This window comes from Sebastes fasciatus, chromosome 4, assembly GCF_043250625.1.
Source record: "Sebastes fasciatus isolate fSebFas1 chromosome 4, fSebFas1.pri, whole genome shotgun sequence".
NCBI lineage: Eukaryota > Metazoa > Chordata > Actinopteri > Perciformes > Sebastidae > Sebastes > Sebastes fasciatus.
Window position 1 is genome coordinate 18,762,008 of NC_133798.1, and position 24,351 is coordinate 18,786,358.

At 40.7% G+C, this 24,351-nt stretch overlaps 1 protein-coding gene across 1 annotated transcript; it reads right to left on the minus strand.

Annotated features, from left to right (window-relative positions):
• Positions 1–5,030: 5,030 nt before the first annotated feature.
• Positions 5,031–23,399, minus strand: atp8b4 (ATPase phospholipid transporting 8B4). The gene is made up of 28 exons (XM_074632476.1): positions 23,234–23,399; positions 21,489–21,547; positions 18,610–18,668; positions 18,395–18,508; positions 18,223–18,321; positions 18,077–18,138; positions 17,880–17,952; positions 17,605–17,675; positions 16,240–16,319; positions 15,925–16,083; positions 15,754–15,842; positions 15,472–15,668; positions 14,970–15,178; positions 14,214–14,257; positions 13,445–13,610; positions 13,162–13,350; positions 12,761–12,876; positions 11,606–11,770; positions 11,410–11,521; positions 11,209–11,314; positions 9,760–9,901; positions 9,195–9,378; positions 8,858–9,081; positions 7,774–7,857; positions 7,093–7,338; positions 6,855–6,993; positions 6,636–6,766; positions 5,031–5,913 (listed from the first exon to the last, which is right to left on the minus strand). Exons 2-28 carry the CDS (start codon positions 21,517–21,519, stop codon positions 5,599–5,601), a joined length of 3,606 nt encoding a protein of 1,201 aa, XP_074488577.1. The 5' UTR covers positions 21,520–21,547; positions 23,234–23,399; the 3' UTR covers positions 5,031–5,598.
• Between the last annotated feature and the right edge of the window lie 952 nt (positions 23,400–24,351).

Below are 24,351 nucleotides of genomic sequence, written 5' to 3' on the forward strand. Positions count from 1 at the left end.
AAAAATCAGTTAAAACGTTGACAGATAAAATAATCTAAAAACAACAGGACATGACAGAAACATATTTGTACAGACACATATGATGGGTGATGATGAGTTCTAGAGAGAGTACGCTGGGCTTTAGCTTCATCACTCGAGCAATTTTCACTTCATTAAAGAGCAGAGATGGTGGAGGCTAAGTGGTCTAAGGCACACTGTACTGTAATGTACATAATGTAACTGCAGCATTCTGCATTTAAATCTGTTCAAGGATTTTTATCACATCATACCTCATCCAGGCAGTTTTCCCTTTCACTCTTTCTGGTCAAATGTCGACTAAAAACTTGATGGATAAAAGAGGATATAGTTGTGGGTTTAACCTGCAGTAGGCAGAACGTTTCTGGCATCATTGGGCAAAAATTCCATAATAACTGTTAAATCGGACAAGGCGATCTGCTCTTGACTATTACTTTGCTGGGAGGATAGGGTAATCACCGTGGGACATCAGTAAAAATGCTCTTGAGGTGGATTTGTCTTCAGTGGACTTTATTATAAACTTCACACACTGTGCATTTATACACTTCAGACAGGAAGTATAGTGTCCTTTTGGGTGTGTGTGTGGTTCTGTAACCAAAGAAATAAAGACTTAAATGAATATCAATTATATGTGAAGCATTACACACAACACTGCAGCATTACTCCACAGAATACAGAATTATGTATATAATTTCACCATATAACTAACATATATATAATAATAATAAACTGTAATCCTTAATACTCTTGCACAGTGCTATCAATTAACAGGATAAACAACTTTATAGCTAATAAAATAACATTCAATAATATGCACTATCTCTTATGAACACATGGCTATATTAGGCTTCTAAACATCACCATTTCACTCCATAACAGTACGTACAGCATCGCTACACATTGCATGAAACATAAACACCGTCGATACAGAGCTAACTCTGCTAACGAGCATGGCTAACAATTATGCATCCCTTATTTGGCAACTTAAGACATATACTCAAACAGAGAAAGGAAACTTACTTCTCAATGGACGCACACAGGCTCTCACTGTCCAAAATGTCCAAACTGTAAAGTACTAATGACATAGCTCAACTACTGTAATAGCTCACTTGACACGCAACTCTCTGGAGCAACAGAAAAAGGAGAGGATTTACCTCTGCTACGGAGGATTGATTGACAGGCTACTCAGCCAATAGAAATGCGCCGTAGGCGGGACTTAGCAAAAAGATAGGTAATGATATAAACCAAGGCATAGATATTCAAGCAACATAAACTGAGGTAGATAATACATGAAAGGATATGGAATCTTCTTTACAGCCGGCCCCAAATATGGCGGCCCATATTTGCTATCAAGGAGAAGATTCACTTAGTCAATGTCATCGTCTGGAATGGAAGGGAGCTTGATAAGGCGTGCGACCGGCCTCATATACGTCTTGCCGTTAATCTTGACCTCAGCAGCACGTACTCGTCCATCTGCTCCTGGGAGGACCTTGCTCACTCGTCCGACTGGCCAAGACGCCCTCGGCAGTTGTGGGTCAACGACCATGACCACTGTGTCTGACTGGAGGTTCTCTGAGTTGTTCCACCACTTGGAGCGGGTCTGTAATGTAGGCAAGTAATGCCTCACAAAGTGTCTCCAGAACTGGTCAGCCAGGACTTGGCAGTGTCTCCATCTACGGCGACTTAGAAGTTCCGACTCCTGGTAGACGGCTTGGGGCAATGCCGGGTCGAGCCGCCCCATGAGGAGCAAGTTTGGCGTGATGGGTTCTGGGTCTGCCACATCTGTAGATACATACCCCAACGGTTTTGAGTTTAAGACTCCTTCCACTTCAATGAGGACAGTGTTAAGCACTTCCTGGGTGACAATCTGTGCCTTCACAGTGGCATTTAGGGCGGTCTTGATGGATCTTATCTCCCGTTCCCAAGTCCCCCCGAAATGAGGGGCACTTGGCGGGTTGAATGCGAACCTGATTTGACTTTTCGCCAGCTGTGCTTGAAGGTCAGGGTGCAGAGCTCTGAACGCCTCTTGTAGTTCTCGATCTCCGCCTTTAAAATTTGTCCCCTGGTCGGACAGAAGCTCTGCAGGCTTTCCTCTCCGTGCGATAAATCTCCGCAGTGCCATAAGAAAGGAATCAGAATCAAGGCTGGGCAGGAGTTCTATGTGGACTGCTCTAGTCGTCATGCACTTAAACAGGACTCCCCACCGTTTCTCATTGCGTCTGCCCACTTTAACTTGGAGAGGCCCAAAGCAGTCCACTCCATTGCTACCAATGCTGGCTGGTAGAGACGCAGACGGGATTTGGGCAAGTCAGACATTTTTGGAATGGTAGGTTTGGCCCTCCATCTCTGGCAATCTACACAGGTACGCTGCTGTCTTTTTACGGCCTCTCGCCCTCGAAGAATCCAGTATCTACGCCGAATCTCGGCAAACAGTCGTTCTGATCCGGGATGTCGTAATTCATGGTCAGTGTCCTGAATGATCAATTTTGTCGCTGGGTGAGCTGGGTCCAAGACAATAGGGTGAAGAGTGTCAGGCTCTAAGTGATGACTACGCCGTAGTCTTCCACCCACCCGGATGAGTTTGGTGCTTTCGTCGTACTCTGGAGCCAGAGTGAGCAGGCGACTTGTGGATGATACCGGTTTTCTTGCTACTAATTGTTTGAGCTCTTCGGTGAAACATTGTTCTTGAGCTTTCCTCAAGATTTCCCTCTCTGCCTCTATGTGAGCGTCTGCCGAAGGGCTACCTTGCAGACCAGCCGCCCCGTGACGAGACAGTGCAGTTGCCTCAACCAGCTCTCTGAAACTGCTGAACTGCCCTATATCTGGTAGTGCTGGGTCATGGGATGTGATGGACAGAGCGCAGAAGGTTGGCTTCCTCACCTCATTTGGATCATCGAGTACTTCAGTAGCAGGTTTGGTTGGCCAGTGGTCAGGTGACTGTCGCAGAAAGTCTGGGCCCTGACTCCACCGAGTCTCCGTAGCAAGATCCTGCAAGGACAAACCTCGTGTAAGATCATCTGCCGGATTACTGGCGGATTCCACGTAGCGCCAAGCTTGGGCATCGGTCAGTTCCTGTATTTCGGCTACTCTAGTTCCTCCCTGTTCCTCCTTGGCTCGTCTGATGCTTGAGAACCACTGTCTGAGTCCCAGTAGTCAGGGCTTGGGAGAGGCTTCTCTCCTAGTCTGCGAATACGAGCTGTTAGGTCACTCACCAGGTCCATCGGTGGTGGTTGGGTTGATAATTGATCCTCATCCACGACCGGTGGTGGTGGTAGTGGCCAATACTCCTCATCATCTCTGTTTGGAGGTCGAAGGGCATGGCCAGTATTGACTGCTGGCACAGGCAGACTGTTGGGCTGAGGTGGCTGCTCAGGTTGTGAGAGGGACCAGACCCGTGGTGGCGGAACCGGCTGAGGAGGGTGTGGAGAAGGTAGAGGAGGGCTAGCTTTTATTTGACGTTTCATGTCCAGCATGGTTATCTGCAAACGTTGATTCTCTTCTTGAAGCTGCCTAATAGCTCTTAGCACTTCAGGTGAAGCAGCTGAAGCTGGATGGTGGAACGACATTGGCATGCCATAGGCATCCTCAGTGGTGCTCATCCATGCAGGACTCGGAGCAGCTTCGGCACCGCGAGTATACTGGTTACTCTGCTCATCCGTCGCGGTGCTCCATGGGCTGTACCTCTGCCAATGAGTGAGGGGCGTCATCTCGGCGTAACCCTCTCTGGTGAGTAGTGGCTGTTCTACTGCTTGATGGTGCACAGTGCGACTTAAGTTAGGTGGCGGCGGTTGCCTCAGACCAGGGAGGGTGACATCATAATCATCCAGGTAGGCCGGAGGATGTACCTGACGCTTTGGCCGCACATCTGTGTACCGTTGTGAAGACATCTTCATTCCACGGAAACCACCACTATCCGGCTCGAAGGACCATATGTTAAATCGGACAAGGCGATCTGCTCTTGACTATTACTTTGCTGGGAGGATAGGGTAATCACCGTGGGACATCAGTAAAAATGCTCTTGAGGTGGATTTGTCTTCAGTGGACTTTATTATAAACTTCACACACTGTGCATTTATACACTTCAGACAGGAAGTATAGTGTCCTTTTGGGTGTGTGTGTGGTTCTGTAACCAAAGAAATAAAGACTTAAATGAATATCAATTATATGTGAAGCATTACACACAACACTGCAGCATTACTCCACAGAATACAGAATTATGTATATAATTTCACCATATAACTAACATATATATAATAATAATAAACTGTAATCCTTAATACTCTTGCACAGTGCTATCAATTAACAGGATAAACAACTTTATAGCTAATAAAATAACATTCAATAATATGCACTATCTCTTATGAACACATGGCTATATTAGGCTTCTAAACATCACCATTTCACTCCATAACAGTACTTACAGCATCGCTACACATTGCATGAAACATAAACACCGTCGATACAGAGCTAACTCTGCTAACGAGCATGGCTAACAATTATGCATCCCTTATTTGGCAACTTAAGACATATACTCAAACAGAGAAAGGAAACTTACTTCTCAATGGACGCACACAGGCTCTCACTGTCCAAAATGTCCAAACTGTAAAGTACTAATGACATAGCTCAACTACTGTAATAGCTCACTTGACACGCAACTCTCTGGAGCAACAGAAAAAGGAGACGATTTACCTCTGCTACGGAGGATTGATTGACAGGCTACTCAGCCAATAGAAATGCGCCGTAGGCGGGACTTAGCAAAAAGATAGGTAATGATATAAACCAAGGCATAGATATTCAAGCAACATAAACTGAGGTAGATAATACATGAAAGGATATGGAATCTTCTTTACAATAACCTTTCAGCATATTGTAACTCAAGTGGTCTGAGAGAAAACTAGACTTCTGCACATCATCATGGCTCTGTTTGACATGTCTGACATGACCGGAGCACAGCCAATAGGAACGCTCTCTCTCTGAAATGACCTGTGATTGGTCAAAGTCTCCCGTCATGGCTAGATTTTCTAAAGCCTGAAAACAGAGCCATGAGGAGGTGCAGAAGTCTAGTTTTCTCTCAGAACACTTGAATTACAATATGCTGAAAGGTTATTATGGAATTTTTGCCCAATGATGCCAAAAATATACTGCCTACTGCCACTTTAAGGTACTGAAATGTCCCAACATCAATCAGTCAGAAAAGGACATCTCTATTAAAATAGTATTGAATAAATGCTCCAAGCACTTAAAGATCAAATTAGATCAGTTGACACAGGAGGACAAATATTTCTTTAACTTTGGCAACTCATGCATAATGTGCGTAATCTGAGTTTACACATTACACAAAAGCCTGACATGATAAAGATGAAAAAGTTATCTGTTTTCAATCAGCTGGTTTTTGGAGATGTTTTCTCAAGATGATCATGTTTTGATTGGCCTTTAACATTAAACAGAATCCACACCAATAAAAAAATGTAGGTATGCCTGTGTAGTTGAATTTGAGCATGAATTCACCCAAATGAAGGACACTCATACCTTGTGCTTGGTCTGTGGGATCCATGCATACGGTACCCTGTAGTGTAGTTACAGTCATTGTGCTGTTGAGTCAGTTTTTGCTCTGCTGCTGCTCTCTGCTGCTCCTGTGATTTCATCAGAGACACAAGAGACTTCGTTCTTTCTCTTCAACACATTTTCTATCCAGTTGGGGCTGTGTGGTGCTCTCTCAGGGGAGCGAGCAGAAGACACGGTGCTCATCCTCATGTTTTTTCCTGAGGTTATCAGCTCTCCGTAGCCCTGCTGGTGAGAGAAGGCGTACGCAGAGCGGCGGGAGCTCGTCCTGCGAACTCGCCTCAGGTTCTGCTCCTGAGGTCCCGGTCTCTTTCTGGACTGTTGGAGATGACGAACCTGTTAAAATACATACGTAAAAGCATATAAGTATCATCAGCAAAATGTGCTGACAGCATCAAATGTAAAAGTACTTGTTCTGCATATAGTGGCCCGTGTGACATTATTAGATGCATCAATGTGTAAATAGCCGTCACTAGTTTTAACTACTTTATAAACAGTAAGGGTAGTTTAGTCCACTGTTTCCCAACCTAGGGGTCAGGCCCCTCCAAATGGTCACAAGATAAATCTGAGGGGTCACAAGATGATCAATGGGGCAGGAAAGAAGGAAAAATAAAGCTCTATATAAATTATTTCAATTTTTCACTAATCTTTGTATTTATTGTGAAATATTGGATAATTTGACCTCTTTAGGCCTCAAAGTCATTTCTAGGAAATCATCTGGGAAGTTTTGGTAACCACACCATTTTTTGTCAGGGGTCACAAGTCAGGAAGGCTGGGAACTGCTGGTTTAATCCTTAACTATGTGTTCTTTCCGAAATTGTATTTTATAAGTTGATTACATGAAATGTAATGGAGTAAAAAGTACATATGTCCCCCTGAAATGTAATGCAGTAGAAGTATAAAATAGCAAAACATGGAAATACTCAAGTAAAGTACATCTATTTTAACACTGCACGTAAGTAAATGTCTTCCCGCCACTGAAATACAGCCCTATGAGTAATGTTAATGAAGTGTTCATCGCTTGCACCAACGCTGTAGATGCATCAAAGTTATTGTACCTTATCTGTTGGCGTTGGGAAGAGATCTACTCTCAGGAAGCTGACGACTAAGCCGGGCACAACACACACCACCGTGGTGAGCAGAATGACCAACCACACACTCTTCTCTGATAGACAGTTACGAGCCGCGCCTGAGGACACACACACATTCGAGATTTAAACTCAATTTCCATGCATCAGTATTATTTCTTCACATGTATTCAACTGAACTAAACTTACCTATGAATGGGAAATTACTTGGAAAGATGCCAAACATGCCGTCACTTTGCATTGCAAATAATATGGCAAAGTACACAATCAGACTCCCCCATATGAAGACGTGATTGACAGCTGTCCAGTAGTGAGTGTCGAGTCCAATCTAGGAACAGATGCAGGCATCATAAACATAGTTGCTTTCTAATCATAAATATAGTTGCTTCTAATCAACGGGGCTATTTCTGTCTGTTTGTACTCTCACCTGAACATTTACAACAATGACCAGGGATGTTGCTATGGTAACAGCAAACGCTTGATGGTCAGAAAAGTTGGAGCCGTCCTCTTTCACCGTGACAGAGAAGGCTCCGTAGGGAATGAAGAAGAGCAGGAATGACGTGCCCATCCCCTGCAGCGTGCACAGGAAGAACTGGCGTTTGTTGAAGAGAAGGTTCTGCTGGCCGGGTTTGTAGAGGCTCGGGTATCGAAGGCTGTTCTGGTCATTGACGTCCTGTAGGAAACAGATACCATGAGTGTTATGTGATATTATTATAGATAATGGTAGGGATAGGTTGACATATTGAAGGCTTGTATGGCAGATGGTAAATTCAGTATGTTAGAATATACGATATTGATATGGGTTAATAAGGTTAAGGGTTTTAGTCACACATTAGTTACATTTAGTGTAGTACCTACTGCAGGGTTAGATATTTAGGTACCAATCATGATACAGTAAAAGAGGTCTATACAGTAATAAAATATTCACCTGTATGACTTGACAGTATCTTGAAAAGAAAAACAAAAAGGAAAGTATAAGATGGCTCAGACGATTGCTGGAAAAATAAATAGACTTTAGTCCAAATTAAGAAATTAAGAGTTTATTTACCACTTGATATTGACTAATTGAGTCAGTGCTTTATTATCATCACATATTTAACAGTATTACCTGATCAAAAAGTCCCATCGCCAGGACTGGTAAAGATGTATAGACTATATTGAAGAGGGTAATGAACCACTGGTCATACACAGTCTGTGGAGAGAGGACATTTTATAGATAATTAAAAGAAATATGAAATGGTCTGTGCCTTTAAATCCAAGCTTTTCAAAAGATAGTGTGCCATTTCAGAGTAAAATTGCCCACACACTGACAGAAAAAAAAGTAAATGAGGCTCTTAAAGGTGCAGTGTGTAAGATTTCCACTCTCTCCTCCCTTTCCAAGATGCGGTAACGTGAGCCGCAGAGTGCACAAATGTTAACGCTGTCACTTCGCTCAGAGGCCATCCTTACCATAATAACACTACTTTAGGAGCAATGGAAGTCAGACGGCGGCTGGCGGTATCACGGTTTTGCACTCTGCAGCATGTGGGAGAACTATGGTGGCCTTCAGGTAACGTAAAAACGTGAAAGGCTCTCTCTAAAGCCAGTGATTGGTTTGTCCGTTCTGGGCTGCTGTAGAAACATGGCGGAGCAACATAGAGGACTCTGTGAATTAACAATTAACTTTCATGAACTGAAAACACACTGTGAAAAGGTTAAAGTCGTAAGACGAAAACACGACAACCCCGTGGTAGCGACCTGTCAATCACAAGGTAGCCATGCCCTAAACTAAGCATCCCCTGCTCCCTATGTATTCTTAGTTTTAAGTGATTATACACTAATGTAAACATAGCTTTGAATATTATATTCCATTTCTGCTAATAGATCCCCCGAAATATTACACACTGTTCCTTTAATATGCAAAAATAATTAATTGATTTCATGTGCAAAAGGTGACACAATGTGAAAATATGTGACACTAAGTTTCGGTTAAAGGACCATCGTCAACAGAACTTACAGACCATATAATCCTACAGACATAAAAAGGCAAACAGACTAACCGCTATGACCAATCAGGAGAAGGGAGGTAAGAGACAAAAGGTGTTGTACATCTATGAAATGGGATATTTGACGTACATAATTAACTCGGCACAAAAAGGAAAAACTTTCAAAAGTCATACAGGCCTCATGATATATCGTAGTATTCTTCTTACCTGAGCTGAGAAACCACAGAAGAAGCCGTACCAGAAATGTACCAGCGTGAAGCCAAAGTTCTTGTAGAAGAAATAGCGCAGGAAATTACACATGCGGAAGTAGGACCAGCGCCCGTGCACCAGCAGGAGCCGCCGCAGGTACCGAAACTGAGCAAAGGAGAAATCTGATGCCAGAACAGCCTGCATCCCCTCCTGACCGCTGATGCCGACACCGATGTGAGCAGCTGCGGAAAAAAATGTGCCCTTTGAAACTAAAATATGGAATAAACAACAAAACTAGGCTCCAAATGTCATGACATGAGGAAACTAAATCTTAGGCTCTATGAGTGAGACTTACTCTTGATCATGCTGACATCGTTGGCTCCATCTCCGATGGCCAGGGTGACGGCCCTCTTGTGCCTCTTCACCAGCTCCACCACCTGGGCTTTCTGCATCGGAGTGACCCGGCTGCAGATGACTGTTTTACACAAGCAGGCCAAGTCCAGCAAGACGTGCTCCAGCTGTGGCTCCAGAGCGTGAGCCTGCAGGGAGTACACACACATCACACGTATTAAACCCATCATTACCATCCTCTAACGTCAGCCCCCTGCAGAGCAAACACCAAGTAACAGCTCAGTGTAACATTTCCACCGGGCTGCTGCTGCATCGTGCACGCTGCTCAGGGCACAGCGAGGGACCAGTTCCACTGTGAGGAAATTAACGTTAATGAAAACCTGTAATAGAACCGAGGGCCCTCAGCAGCTCATTAGAGGCTCGGCACCGTCAGCAGCAGACTCAGCAGGCAGCAACTCAAACACCGTTTAGTAACAAATCTGCAGGCATCAGTACCGAAATAAAAACAAGCAGAGGATAAACTCATAGTTCGAACAAAGGAAAATGCTAAATAATGTAACATATCTTACCAAACTGTGTCCATTGATGACTAAAGCGTACTCCGCAATGATGGTTTCTTCAAACACTGAGTCATCTGCAGACATATCTGCCTTCTCAACATCTCCTGCACTGCTAACTCCACTCAGGCCCAGAACGTGCTCTTTAGCGCTCCTGAGGAAAGAGGAAAGACAGTTAACATACATTTTCAGCATGTTTATTGAAGCTTTATTGAGTCAACTGGATAAAATATGACTTATAGGCATTGAATTTTCAAGATTTTCCACACATGAGGTGTGCACCCGATTCGACTGTTATCAGTCCATTAAATGTGCGTTGACGCTCACTACAGGCATCATAGATGTGGGTCAGTAGGGCTTCTATTACCATAGACTGTATATAAGAAGTGGACATAGCCACCGTGACGTCACACATTGGTGGGTGGACTGCAGTTTTAAAGCCTTGAGTTCGGCATTTTGGCCGTCACCGTCTTGGTTTTTTGCAACCAGAAGTGACACGAGAGGTGCGCGCAAAGTACAACCGAACGCTGAATAATACATTATTAGGTGACTACAATGTTACAATTAACTTTCATGAACTGAAAACACACTGTGAAAAGGTTAAAGTTGTAAGACGAAAACACGACAACCCCGTGGTAGCGATCACAAGGTAACCATGCCCTAAAGCATACCCTGCTTTATGGTCTATTTTACTCTACATGAGACCATACTTTACTAAATGAACATCATGCTGTATTGAAAAAGACTTGAAACTAGCGATTGAGACCATAAACTCATGTTTACGATGTTTACTGAGGTAATAAATCAAATGAGAAGTAGGGTCATTTTCTTATAGACTTCTATACAATCAGACTTATTTTTGCAACCAGAGGAGTCGCCCCCTGCTGGCTGTTAGAAATAATGCAAGTTTAAGGCACTTCCACATTGGCTTCACTTTTCAGACCCGGAGTTTGCCCACTGCATACTACGCTTACACCCACTACGTTGTAAAAGTGAAAGCACAACTGCAAACCAAAACGTTGTAAAAATGCATGAAACGTTACATTTTGAACACAAATAAAACAGCTTAATTAAGAATAGGGAATAACATTGTGTTTTGGCTTAAAACAACTACGTTTCAAAAGTGAAAGGGAAACTTAACACTTGTGAATACAAAGACAACTCCGTTGTTGGTTTCACACGGGATGAGCACTCCGGTGTCCTGGCTCTCCCATTCATCGCCACCAACCTCCAACTCTTATGGAGTTACACGCTGTCTATGCTACGGCGTCTCACTTCCGCTTCTGCTCCTGTCATAACTACTACGGTCACTTGAGGTTGCTGTCATCCTCTTTTATTACTTCTTTTGGTGATCAACCATGTGAATAGATGACAAAACCTACTAATGACCCACATCTATGAGCCTTATAACCACTGATAATGCACATTTAATAGCCTGATACCAGTCTAATCAAAACTCACCTGAGCTGCTGCTGCACCTCCAGCAGTGTGTGGCCAGAGATAACAAACACCTCGTTCATGTCGTCTCGTAGCATGTTGCAGGAGTAGCCGATGTTCATCGCTGTCTCTGAAATGTTTTATACAATTTACATCTCTGTAGATTTTCACAGTATCAGTTTTTTTTCTGGTCAAAAATTAATTAATTTAGGTGAATTATGCTACCTAGTTTGTCTCCTGTGAGGACCCAGATCTTGATGTCGGCTAGATTTAGACAGACAATAGTTTCTGGGACTCCTTCCTGGAGTTTGTCCTCGATGGCTGTTGCTCCTAGAAGCTTCAACCAGGACAGCAGTCAGTCTGCAGAGGCTAAATGAGTTTTATCGCTTCAAGGATGTAAACAAAAGGATGTCAATGTTACCTTCAAGCCCTGCTCGATCTCCTCGTAGAGAACAGCCAGCTGATCCTCGCGGTTCTCAATCACAGTGCTGGCGAATAAGAGCTTCTTCATCCAAACGTCAAAATAATCTTCATCGAGATCTTTGTAGGCCAGAGCTAACGTTCGAAGCCCTTCTCCAGCAAATTCCTGCAGAGAACATGGTTGAAAAGCAAACTCCTATAACAGTTGTACAGGGCACTGTGCGTGTTGTCAAAAGTAAAGTGAACAATTTACTGAATTTGGTAGTCATATATTTTTTTTAAATAAGCATTCATTGCTGTGACAGACACACAATTCAATATTTAAAGGACAACTTCGGTATTTTTCAACCTGAAGCCTATTTTTCTCATGTTTTTGTGTCTAAGTGACTAACGGGGACAACAATTTCTGAAACTGGTCCAGTATTGAAGGATAACATTGTAACCGGCAGCCACCAAACGAGCTGCGAGGGCAATTGAGCAGCATCAGTGTAACGTTACATTCACTAAAAGTGCTTGTTTTTGCCACTGACAGGTTCAGATTGTTATTATAAGTGTCTGACAACATTATGGAAAGGAGTCTTCAGAGAGATAAAACTTTTCTTTTGTTTTGCTTGATCTGTTTGTTATTGTGTCCAAGTCCCGCTCAAGGAGAAGTCTTGTTGTGAAATTTTAATATCCGTATATTTCAGAAAGAGACTTCTCCTTGAGCGAGGCTCTTTCCATAATGTCAGACACTTAATAATAATTACAATCAATTAATAACAATTAGAGCCTGTTCTGGCAAAAACAAGTCTACGTCTACAGCGCTTTCCCTCAACACTGGACCAGTTTCAGGAATTGTTGTCCCTATTAGTCAGTTAGACACAAAAACATGGGAAAATATAATCCAGGTTGAAAAATACCGAAGTTACCCTTTAAATTGTATATTTTTCAGTAGAGACACAAATACAATCTCAATCCAGCTATTTCAGAAATTGACAAAACATTACCTGCATCAACAGCTGCAGCAGACATCAGTGTTATGTAAGCACACTTGATGTTTTTAGTACTTTGTCTGGTTTACTTTAAATACAGACGGATAGTGCACTTAAATGCATAGTGCACTTATTTAAAAATGTAGTTATTGAGTGATGTTATCGAATCTAACAACACTTACATTGAGATGTTCTGAGGTAGTGTACATGAGGTCTTCACTGGATGGATCCAGACGCTCAAAGATAATAGTGTCGGCTCCTTTGGAGTACAATTTAATCTCTCCCTGCGGGTTTCTCACTATAAAACACAGCAAGAGAACACAACATCACTTTTCGGATCAAATCCTATTTGCATACATAAATCAAGTACATTGATTGCAGACTGCAAATAGAAGCATGTACATAGAGACTTTTAACTTCACGCTATTCTTGGAAAAATAAAGATATATTACTAATTGTCACAGGTATTATTGAAAAATGTTAAATAGGAAGTCTTATTTTCTAAATGATCAATGTGCACATCATGTCATGATGACTACTTGTAGGCTAAAGAGAGTGCTGCTGTTATAAGTGAAGACCTAACCAATGACACTCATTCTCTTGCGCACGTTGTTGAAGTCCAGTATGGCGAGCAGCTGGTAGGTGACGGCTTGTCCCATCTCATACAGTGTGATGGTCTCGGGCGTTCGGGCCCGGAAGACAAACCCAAAGTTTCGCGCTGCAGTGACCAGGGCTCCTTCGTCAGGTGATTGAGCCTGGTACACCAGATTTCCTTCATGTCATCCAACAGAAACATCAATCAGAACCACTTCAATATATATTTCTGTTTTTACTGGTGCTACATCTGGACCGTGTGCACAGCTTACCTTCGCTCTTCTCCTCCGGCATGACAGTGTGGCACAAAGCAAGCAGTCTAAAGAACTCCTGCACTGCTGGATCCTCCAGTTTAACGGCTTCAACCAGGCTGCCATCATAAAACTTAAACCTTCGGTCACAGAGAGCGTTGAAGGAAAAGTCCACACAGGCTGTTTTCTGAGGGAACATGGACCACCAACATAGTTATTGTTTTATTAGTATTGTTGTTCCAGAGTTAAGGATTTATGCTTCTTACGGGTACAGTGTGTAGGATTTGGTGGCATCTAGTGGTGTGGTTGTAGATTGCAACCAACTGAGTACCCCTCCGCTCATTCCTCCCTTTCCAAGACTGCGGTAACGTGAGCCGCCGAGTGCTAAACCGTGGTAACGCTGTTCGCCTCGCTCAGTGGCCATCCTTACCATAATAACACTACTGTAGGAGATACGGAAGTCAGACGGCGGCTGGCGGTACCACTGTTTTACACTCTGCAGCTCATGTTACCGCAGTTTCACAAGCGTGTCAGAGAACTACGGTGGCAGAGTTGGTACCAGAGTTTGATTTGTCCGTTCTGTAGAAACATGGCAGAGCAACATGGCAGACTCTGTAAAGAGGACCTATGTAGATATGAAAGGCTCATTCTGAGCTAACAAAAGCACAATAATTCTTAGTTTCAGGTGATTATCCACATGAAAACATAGTTAATAATATTATATTCCATTTCTGCTTATAGATCCCCAAAAATGTTACACACTGTTCCTTTAATATGCAAACTCACTTACTTCTGTAATTTCCACCTTCCGCTCAAATTCATCACAGACGTCACCTAAGAAAAAAAAAGATAAAGTAATGATTTAAATATCAGAAATATGCCACTGTGATAGATAGTTCTGTACTGGGGATCAATATGGATGTGTGGAAGTACAAACTGACACAATATTTTTTAGAGTGAAACTGTTGATTCTGAAATCGTCCTTTTCACAGCAGGCATATTGACATGTTATTTTAGGGTAATCACAGGCGTAATTAATAACATTAATTATGGCCCTGTTCCTTTTAGGCCCTGGTATTGTGCATGCTGGCTCCCTGAAATGGCTGTGACACACTAAATAGAACGAGACCATAATTAACTTGATCAATTACACCTCAGTAATTGATCAAGTTAGTTATTAAGCACAAAAGCATAATAGGTCCTCTTTAAATCTGACCATTTTTATGGATAACATAATTCCTGTTTCCCAAAGTTATAATTATAGAATTTCATTATGTTTTAATGATCAGTGAATTATCCAACGATCATAAACCAGTTCACTAAAACAGATAAAACACACATGAAAATGTCAGTCAGTGTGGTCTTCAAGTGGTATGATGGAGGTGTCAGTTGATATACTGTAGTTGTCTTTGTTCATTTCATTTATTTGTTTAATTATTCAGTGATATTATTATGATTTCTAAATGTAAAAGGTAACCCAATTTTAGTAAAAGACTGATTGCAGAACAGTATTAAAGTTTTAAAGAGTTTCTAAAAAGGTCCATACCGTACGTCTGTCCATTAATGGAGCACTTGCTGAAGACCATGATGTTCTGGGTGAGGGTGCCCGTCTTGTCGGAGAAGATGAACTCCACCTGGCCCAGCTCCTCGTTCAGCGTGGTGGTGCGAGCCACTGCCGCCGTGTCCGACTGACTGGAGTACATCCGCTGGTCCCAGTTAATGAAGTAACTGTGGCCGAGCCGCAGGACCTCCACACTGAAGGAAGGTTTAACCAAATAGTGGTACTTTTACATTACATAAAAGAAATGTTAGACATTGTCAGAGCAACAATATAAACTGTCATCAGAATAGTTATATAGCATTTTGGAAATTCACTCAACATACGATACGATACGATACGATACGATACGATACGATACGATACGGTACGGTACGGTACGGTACGGTACGGTACGGTACGGTACGGTACGATACGGTTAGATATTGTCAGTTTGCGCTGAAATTCATTTTGCATCCATAGTCAACATGTTTAATATCTTTGTCCTTACCTGACATAGAGTGAAATGGGCACGACAGTGTTGAGGATGATGATGTAGGACCAGAAGGTGAGGAAGCCAGAGAAAACAGCGCTGCTCTGAAACTCATCCCACGGCAAAAACACCTGGAAGTTTCTGCCGATCCAGCTCTCCCAAACGGTGTTTCCAATTGCCAAAATAACACCCATACAAACGAGGAAGCCAAAGATCTGAAATAGAGATCATCATTTTATGTTCTTACAAAATTGTTTTGGTTAAATAAAAGCTTCCATGTAAAAGCAACAAACAACCTACCCACAAAACCAAAGTGTTCATCAATCTGTCGATACTTGTCCTTTTAAATTTAGTCTTTCCGCAGTTCTGCATGAGTTTGGTTTGTAAACCTGTTGGAGGGATGAAACAACTGTCAGTGTTGAGAGAATAATGAGAGGGTTTGTGGATAATGGAAGCATAAAAAAATCATACCAGCAAAGATGACCATCCCAAAGCACCACTCAGTGTTTCTGAGCACACAACCTCGCAGCAGCATTTTCTCATTATCCAGAGGGTGTTTATTGTCTCTCCACAATAAAGTTCCTGTGAATTTATCCAGCTTGTTGTTCGGTGGCTCACAAATGACTTCTCCTGAAGAACAAAGAAACTGCAGTCTTATACCAACATCAGTCATCACTGCAGGAGGGAAATCCATAGACATGTCCACATACAGAAAGCCTGAGGTGTCCACAAGGGATTTATTTACACAAATGTAAAAATAAACTAATATGTCAAGGGACCTCTTACCGTCAAAGTCCATCAGTTTTGTGATATCTCCCAAATCTGAGGTGACGGTCAAAGACTGACGAACTTTCAGATTCGTCTCTCTGTTTGGTGAGAAATGGAAAAAAATAATTTGTCTTCTGTTGTGACGTAGAAATGTGACAGTAAACCAGTTTACTGTTAAGAAAAGTCACATTATGGGTGTCGCCATATCCCGGTACTCAGTGATGGAAAGTAACTAAGTACATTTACTCAAGTGCTGTACTTGAGTACAGTTTTGAGGTACTTGTACTTTTGTCCATTTTTTATGCTACTTTATACTTCTACTTCAAAACAACTTAGAGGCAAATATTGTACTATTTACTCTCCAAAATGATTGTGGTAGCATATTAATAATAATATTAATAATACAAAATATAATCAACAAATAAATTATTACACAGCTTTGTTGAATACTTGATTCTGATTACGGCGTTCTACGGTCTGTTATTTCTTTATCGCAGATCGTTGCTATGGACGCAGTTCTGATGTCGGACTCTGGCTGACCGTCTTTGTGTCAAATTATTGATTTCTTAAGAATTAGCCATGTAATAAGCGGGATAATGAACAGCTAGCGTGTGTTGTTATGAAATAAACCCCTTCAGGGCGAATGCAAGATGCCGCATTGGGGTTTATTTCACAACAATGAACGGCTCGCTGTACATTATCCCTTACTTATTATAGATTAAAAGAAGAATTTATTGATCCCCTGATAAAATTCACGTTACCCTACAGTATACAAAATAATTACAATTAGCTATATCTTTATCAGATGCAACATTAAAGTAATACGTACATTAATCTATCAATAACTATAATCCAGTAATGTAACATTTAATATATAATTATAATATATTAATAATATTAATAATAATTATAATTATAATTCTGAAATGCATAATGAGTACTTTTATTTTTGGTACTTAAAGTATATTTTGATGCTAACTAATACTTTTGTACTTTTTCTGCATGACTTTTACTTGTTTTACGGATTATTTCTATATGGTAGTATTGCTACTTTTACTTACGTAATTGAAGATAACTCTGATATTTTAAAAATGAAATATTGATATCATGTTATATGAACATATAATAATATTGTGTAAATAATCCAGTGCCTCTTAAAAACGCACAATAAACAAAGTTAAAGATGCATTGATAGCATTATTATTAATGTTCCATATGATAATCATGTAGTGAACATCTGATATTGTGACAGCTTTTAAGTCACATACACTATGAATTTCTGTAAAAACAATCCACTACAAGAATCTCACGTTTCCTTTCTCACTTGTATGATACGGTGTTCGACTGCAGTTTAGATTTATTCAGTTTCACTTCAGCACTTACCCATCTAGCTCTGCAGTCTCAATATAGCACAGTCCATAGGGCTCACTGCTACAGAGGAGGAGGAGGTCCGCCTGTGAGTAAAAACCAATATAAAACACTCAATAAGTCAATCTCTGCACCACTGAACCTACAAGAGCTTCTGAATCGCCCAGAAGAAACGTTTAATTGTTGACCTGAACTTCTCTAATGTGAACATGAGAGTCAGAATGGAACATCCTCTAATAAAATAAATAAGCAGCACAAAATCATCCAATTCGCAGAGTACTTTTACTCACAGCAACAAACTGATTATTCTCTAGTTTGATGATATCTCCCACTCGAACGTTCATCCATTTCTCATTCTGCAAACTTGGAATTTAAAAACAAATAATTAAACCATATAAAATGTTCTTGAACACACAGTATATAATCATTTGTGCATGTGATTTGGCTTTTCAGTAGTTACACAAAGCATCTTAAGAGGATAAAGTACCTTCCCATGATGAGAACCTGAGACTGGCGGTTGTTGACTTGCTGGTCGCTCCTATGTCTGAACTGAAATTTAAAAAAAAGGGGTAATAATTTCTCCATATGAGATAAAAGAGGAGCATTTAGAAGAGCTGTAAAAAGTGCACTAACATAGTCATCTGTGGCGTCCTTCACAGCCGTGATGACCAGCACCAACACCAAAGGCACGATGGTTGTGAACCATGACAGAGAGGAAATTTCTGGAATTAACTAAAGAAAAGAAAAGCAGGTTATCTCCCCACAAAAAAAGTACATTCATAAAAGCAAATAAATGCCCACAAACCTGCAGTATCAACAGCACTAAGAAGTAAGCGTTGGCCACCCGCTGGAACTGCTCAAACAGGTTGATGGGCAGGAAGGTGAAGACGTTGTACTTTGAGGTTTTGATGTGGTTGTCCTGAAGAAGCACACATTCAGATATAAAACAGTGATGAAATAACCACAGCCTGCACTTGTTGTTGTGAGTGAAGCATGTATGTAATTTTGAGGTCTACTTACTGCATAAGAAAACTTGTCATTGTAGTCCCGCGCATTGGCTTTCACGTGGCGTTCCTTCTCTACATACATAGAACACATAGAGATTACACATCCTTAGAAAATAATATAATACTTCAGACTATTATGTTTAAAGTAGCAGTGAGACTTTCCATTGGGAGAACCTGGATTAAAGAAAAGCTTCAGCTATATTGCAGTGGTACAAAGAAATACCACTGCAATATAGCTGAAGGCTTTTCTTTAAACCACTGAAGCGGAGACTGTTATTAAAGGTGAATGCAGTCAAACAAAGAAGTCATATCTTTAATAAAATATGGGATTTATACCTTACGTTTTTGGAATCAATACCTGATAATGTAGCTTCTTGAATTTGACATGTACCAATAAGACTGTACCTTTCTCAAACAGGCAGGTATGTATGCATTTCTGCATGTGGGAATTTGTATAGATATGTACGCAATCATCTACACCGAGTGCTCACAGTTCATGGGTGGTTATAAGGGTGAATGGGGGGAAGAGGTCTCAAGAGACTTGAAAGATGTATTATGTTCAAAATAAATAAAGATATGTGAGAGAAAAAAAGGTAAATGCAGGATTGGGAGCATTTCTATTGCCTCTCAACGGCTCTCAGCATATCGACAGTGAGCCGGCGGCTCATAGCTAACGGTGCTAACAGAGCTAACAGTGTTAACCTGAGGGGGAACCGGAGGGTGGGTGCTACGATGGGTGCTTCCGCTATTCCACTGGCGATTCCAAGGCCGCTGTCATACGGCGGCCTTGAGCTAGCCAGTGGGGCACGCTTCATTCTCTGCTCAGGTAGACATTACTCCTCTACATCTTTACATAGCAAATAGTTGTTTGCTGCTATATTAATGCTCTGTATCTCGTATAGAGCAACTTTAAATATTACCCACCCTTTAAAACTAAATATTTACCATTTATCTACAACTACACATAACTCATATGACACTTCCAAGCCCCCAGGAAGAGCACCTGGCTTTGAATCAGATTTTCATAGTGGCCAAACAGTGGAATTACAACTTCCGTGTCCATCACATGATGCCATTGGGCCAAAAAAGACTTTGGAAAAGAGAGTTCTGTAACTGTGAGATAATTTTTCTTGAGGTAAATCAGCTACCCAGTATGAACACTCTAATAGCCCTTATTTAAATCATTAGATCCTAAAAGTTGTAAAATGCACCAATAGCCGAATTCAGTTATTTTCCTTCCTCCGTTCATGTGAATGAGACCCAGACCGAGGCTGGACTGAGGGCTGGGAGGCGGAGTTAAAGGAAACGCTACTGCTCCTGCTCTACTGGCCCAATGGATGCGAAAGATCACTGGATGATCCGGGTACTTTATCACTTGGCAATCAAGCCATTTTAGCTTAATGCGCCAACTCTCATAGGAATAAACGGGAGCCCGCCTCCAACGCTGTATCCAGATCTCTTTATACATCCACGGACACTTCCAGTCAGCTATGCCTTTTTTTCCTCTTTTGTATTAAAAGCTAATTTTCTTTTTTACTTGTATGGCACTAAGATTCACAAGTCCACAGCTGTGCTGGCCATTACTCTTTTGGTACCTTTCTTTTCTTTCACACAGTATCATTCACCATATCAATTCTTATAGCATCATTATGATGGGTTATCCTTTCGTTATGCACATGAATCCACCATGACACCTAAATATGGTCGATCTAACCTCAAAAGGACAGTAAAGCTTGGACACCTCTTTGTGTGAGTCAACTGAATGGTATTGTGAAATTATAGCTGTAGGAGTGTCTGCGGCATGTGGTCTCTGTCTGAGCTTGCCCTTTTTACCCAACAACTAAAGACCTCACACGTCAAAGTGATTCATTATGGCTCATTATCACTCCCACCTTGGTCATGCTTCTTAAACAGTCTCAACAGGAAATATATTCACAATCTCAACCAAGTGATGTCAGTCATCTGCAACATGACAAAACCATTTATCAGAAAGGCTGAAGCAGCTCACTGCTAGATCTGTTATTTCCAAATGAGGTTAAATCATTGTTGAATTATGCATAACGCACACGCACCGAGCTGCAACAGGATAGACCTTCTCACACATCAGACTGGCCTCATCCTGCTATCAGTTACTATGACGATAAATTATTAAGAAAGGCTTTGGTCTGCTTAAGCATTTAATTAGGAGAGGTGTTAACGCAATATTGTTTTTTTAATACAGCACAAAATTATGTCGTTTTTTTTTAACAGACTTATTTCTGGAGGAGCTTTTTCTTTTATTGAGAAAGACTTGGAGCAGCTTACAGTGAAATGTTTCATAAATATTTCAGGAAATGCTTCAGACCATATTCCTCCTGAGGGTAACATCGATACAGGAAGCTTTTAGGTGATCAGTTTCTCTAGCTACAGGAAATGTTTCTTTCCAAAAGGATGACAACACAATAACTATACTTAAAGTTCTCTATTAGTTCATTTAAAATATATGTTATATCTAAATACACTTGAATCCAATTCAAAAACATGGAAATATCTGAGTCTGTCCAGGTCACCTTCCTCTGTGTGTGAGGCGGAGAGTGATTACAGGATGCTGCAAATGACAAATAAATGCACACCACACACAAACCACACTGAGGCTAGAGTATACTATTTCATTTGATCTCTTTATATAAACCAGTGCAGTGCACCAGGACAGGATTAGCTGCCTGAGAGACAAGATAAGTCTCCAGTTTTTGAAAGACAAACAAAAGATGAAGCTATAATTTCAATTTTTGCTTTTTTTTCTCTACAATTTACACACCTCAATCCTCAACCAGTTACCCTGCACACTAAACCAGTTGTTCCTGTTGTTCTCCTCTACATTGTTTTAGATCTAGAAAATAAAAAAAGTCGTACCAATGTGAGTATTTCTCTTCCAGAACGCCATCTTCTCCGCGGTCCTCTCAAGGGTTTCCCTAAAATGTAAGTGAATAAGTCAGAGATGAAATGTAACTTATAAGTACATTTACCCAAGTATTGTACTTAAGTAGAATTTTGAGGCACTTGTACTTCACCTGAGTATTTCCACTTTCTGCTACTTTATACTTCTCCACAACACGTCAGAGGCAAATATTGTACTTTTGACTCCACTATATGTATTTGACAACATTAGTTACTAGTTACTTTGCAGATTTAGATTATTAATACAAAATATAATCAACAAATAAATTAGATGTTGTTGTATTATTATAGGTTAAGATATGATTTTATCAATCCCAGGGGGAATTCACAAGTTAGTGTATATAAAGTAATTAAAAACTTAACCAGCTGCAAAATTAAAGTGACATTTTAATGCAACAATAATTATAGTCCAATAATATAATACACATTATTTTGAAATGGGCCATTCTGCATAATGAGTACTTCTACTTTTTGTACTTTAAGCTGACAATATTTTGATGCTAATACTTATGTGCATTTTGAATGCAGGACTTGGAACAGAGTATTTTTACACTGTGGTATTGCTATAGGATCTGAGTACTTTTCCCAACACTGCATTTACTAAGTAAGGGATAATATACAGCGAGCCGGTCATTATTGTGAAAGAAGAAGATTCTTTCATAACAATGACCGGCTCGCTGTACATTATCCCGCTTATTACACGGCTACTTGCTGAAGTAATTAATATTTTGACACAAAAACGGTCCGCCAGAGTCCGACATCTGAACTGCGCCCATAGCAACAGTCTGTTATACATAGAAACGGTCTGTTATACAGAAATAACAGACCACAGAATGCCATGATTGACCAGTCAGAATCGAGTATTCAACTCAGCCGTGTAATAAAGTACAGTATTTAAGTATACTTTACTTTACATAAATATTATAATTTCATGCTACTATCTACTCCACTACATACAGTATATTTGACAGTTTTAATTACTGGTCACTTTACAGATGGAGAGTTTAAATACAAAACATCCTGTATGATGATGCATTGTTATAGTTTAATTTATCCGATATAAAACTGATAAAATTAGCTCTACGTCAACTAACTACAACAATAAATTGCTACTTACACATGAATATGCATCAGTAAAAAATAATCTGGTAATAATATATATAATAGTATAACACTCACAGGAGCCATTTTTGTTCATATGAGTACTTTACTTTTGATTTTTAAGTACATTTAGCAAATAATACTTATGTACCTTCACTTAAGTGGCATGTTCAATGCAATTACAAGTTGTAATGGAGTATTTTTACATTGCTACATAAGTTAAGGATGTGAATACTTCCTCCACCACTAGAAGAAACCACCATTAACCATCTACACTACTACGAAGCGTGGAGCTGAGCATTTTGCAGCGGGACAGTATTGCAGGCAGTGAATGTGGAGGATTGATAGATATAGAATATAGTTTGGTGTTACATCTGAGGGAACACACAAAGCAAAGCGGTGTCTTGTTTCTTTTCTGTTCAGAGGAGCAACTTTAATTAAACTATTGGTGTCAGCAGCAGGTGAATCCCTAGTGAAGCCTGTCTCCTGAGCAACACATCCCAGGTGAGCAACACAACACTGCCTGGGAGTGTAACTATAACAAGATGTAGAGAAATACACTATATGTTTGTAGCTATATAGAATAAATGCTTTCTTACCTTGCACAATTTTGTCACAGGCGCAGTCTTGTGTTGTCTCCATGTATACTGTCATTTATTTCAAGCACATTTATCTGCATTAAATGCTGTTATCCTCCTCCTGAAAAACAAATCACCAGACATGGTAGACGCACTCCTGTAAAACAACAAAGCCTGTTAAGCTGAAGGTGAGAAGAAGAAGTAGAAGAACAAGAAGAAGAAGACGGTGTAGACTGTGAAAAGGGCTGCAGGCAGGCAACAATAAGCAACGAGAAATAAACCAACTGATGATCATCACACACCGAGAGAGACGACATGGAGGCTGGAGCCTGAGAGGAGGGAGTGTATGTGTGCTGCAATGAGCATCCTTCTCTCTCTCTCTCTCTCTCTCTCTCTCTCTCTCTCTCTCTCTCTCTCTAATTAAGCTCACAGTGGTAAAAAAAAGAAAAAGAAAGTAACTGAGTAGTACAATTTTGAGGTGTCAGTGGGAAATATAGCCTATCTTTAACTCCACTACATTTATTTAATAACTTTGCAGATTACGATTAATAATAAAGAATATAATCAACAAATAAATTATGATGTACTATAATGGATGAAGATCAGTGGGTAGTAATGGAGGAAATTTTTTTTTTTTTTTAAAAGTTGTTTTTATAAAACGGTCACTATATCCTGACAATAGCATGAGACAGGCAATCTGAAAAAAATCATGTGCCTCTGTGTCCTCCGGTGCTCTTAATGGCATCTGCAAGATTTCACAGACCGGATGGAAACAGCCAATCAGAGCCGAGCTGGAGCCTGCCGTCTCTGAAGAGCTATCAATCACTCACAAACTCTGATCAAACTGTCAAACTAGGCAGCGCTGATCAAATATGAACAAATATTCTGTTACTGTATTTCTTGCCTCAAATGTTTTCAGAAACATCTTGTAGTGTACTGTTTAGCTGTAAAATGAGAAGGTTTGTGACCTGGCAGTTATGTTTGGATCAGCTGAGGAAATACCAAGCACCGCCCACCAGCTGGAGCACAGCCAATAGGAACGCTCTCTCTCTGTGATTGGCCAAAGCCTGAAAACAGAGCCATGATGAGGTGCAGAAGTCTAGTTTTCTCTCAGAACACTTGACTTACAATATGCTGAA

Excerpts from the sequence above, each read along its gene's own strand:
- atp8b4 (XM_074632476.1), bottom strand. The coding sequence starts at position 21,519 with ATGGCGTTCTGGAAGAGAAATACTCACATTG. Across the intron at positions 18,509-18,609 it reads ATGACAAGTTTTCTTATGCA|GACAACCACATCAAAACCTC; the intron begins GTAAGTAGACCT and ends GTGCTTCTTCAG. Across the intron at positions 5,914-6,635 it reads TCCCAACGCCAACAGATAAG|GTTCGTCATCTCCAACAGTC; the intron begins GTACAATAACTT and ends GTATTTTAACAG.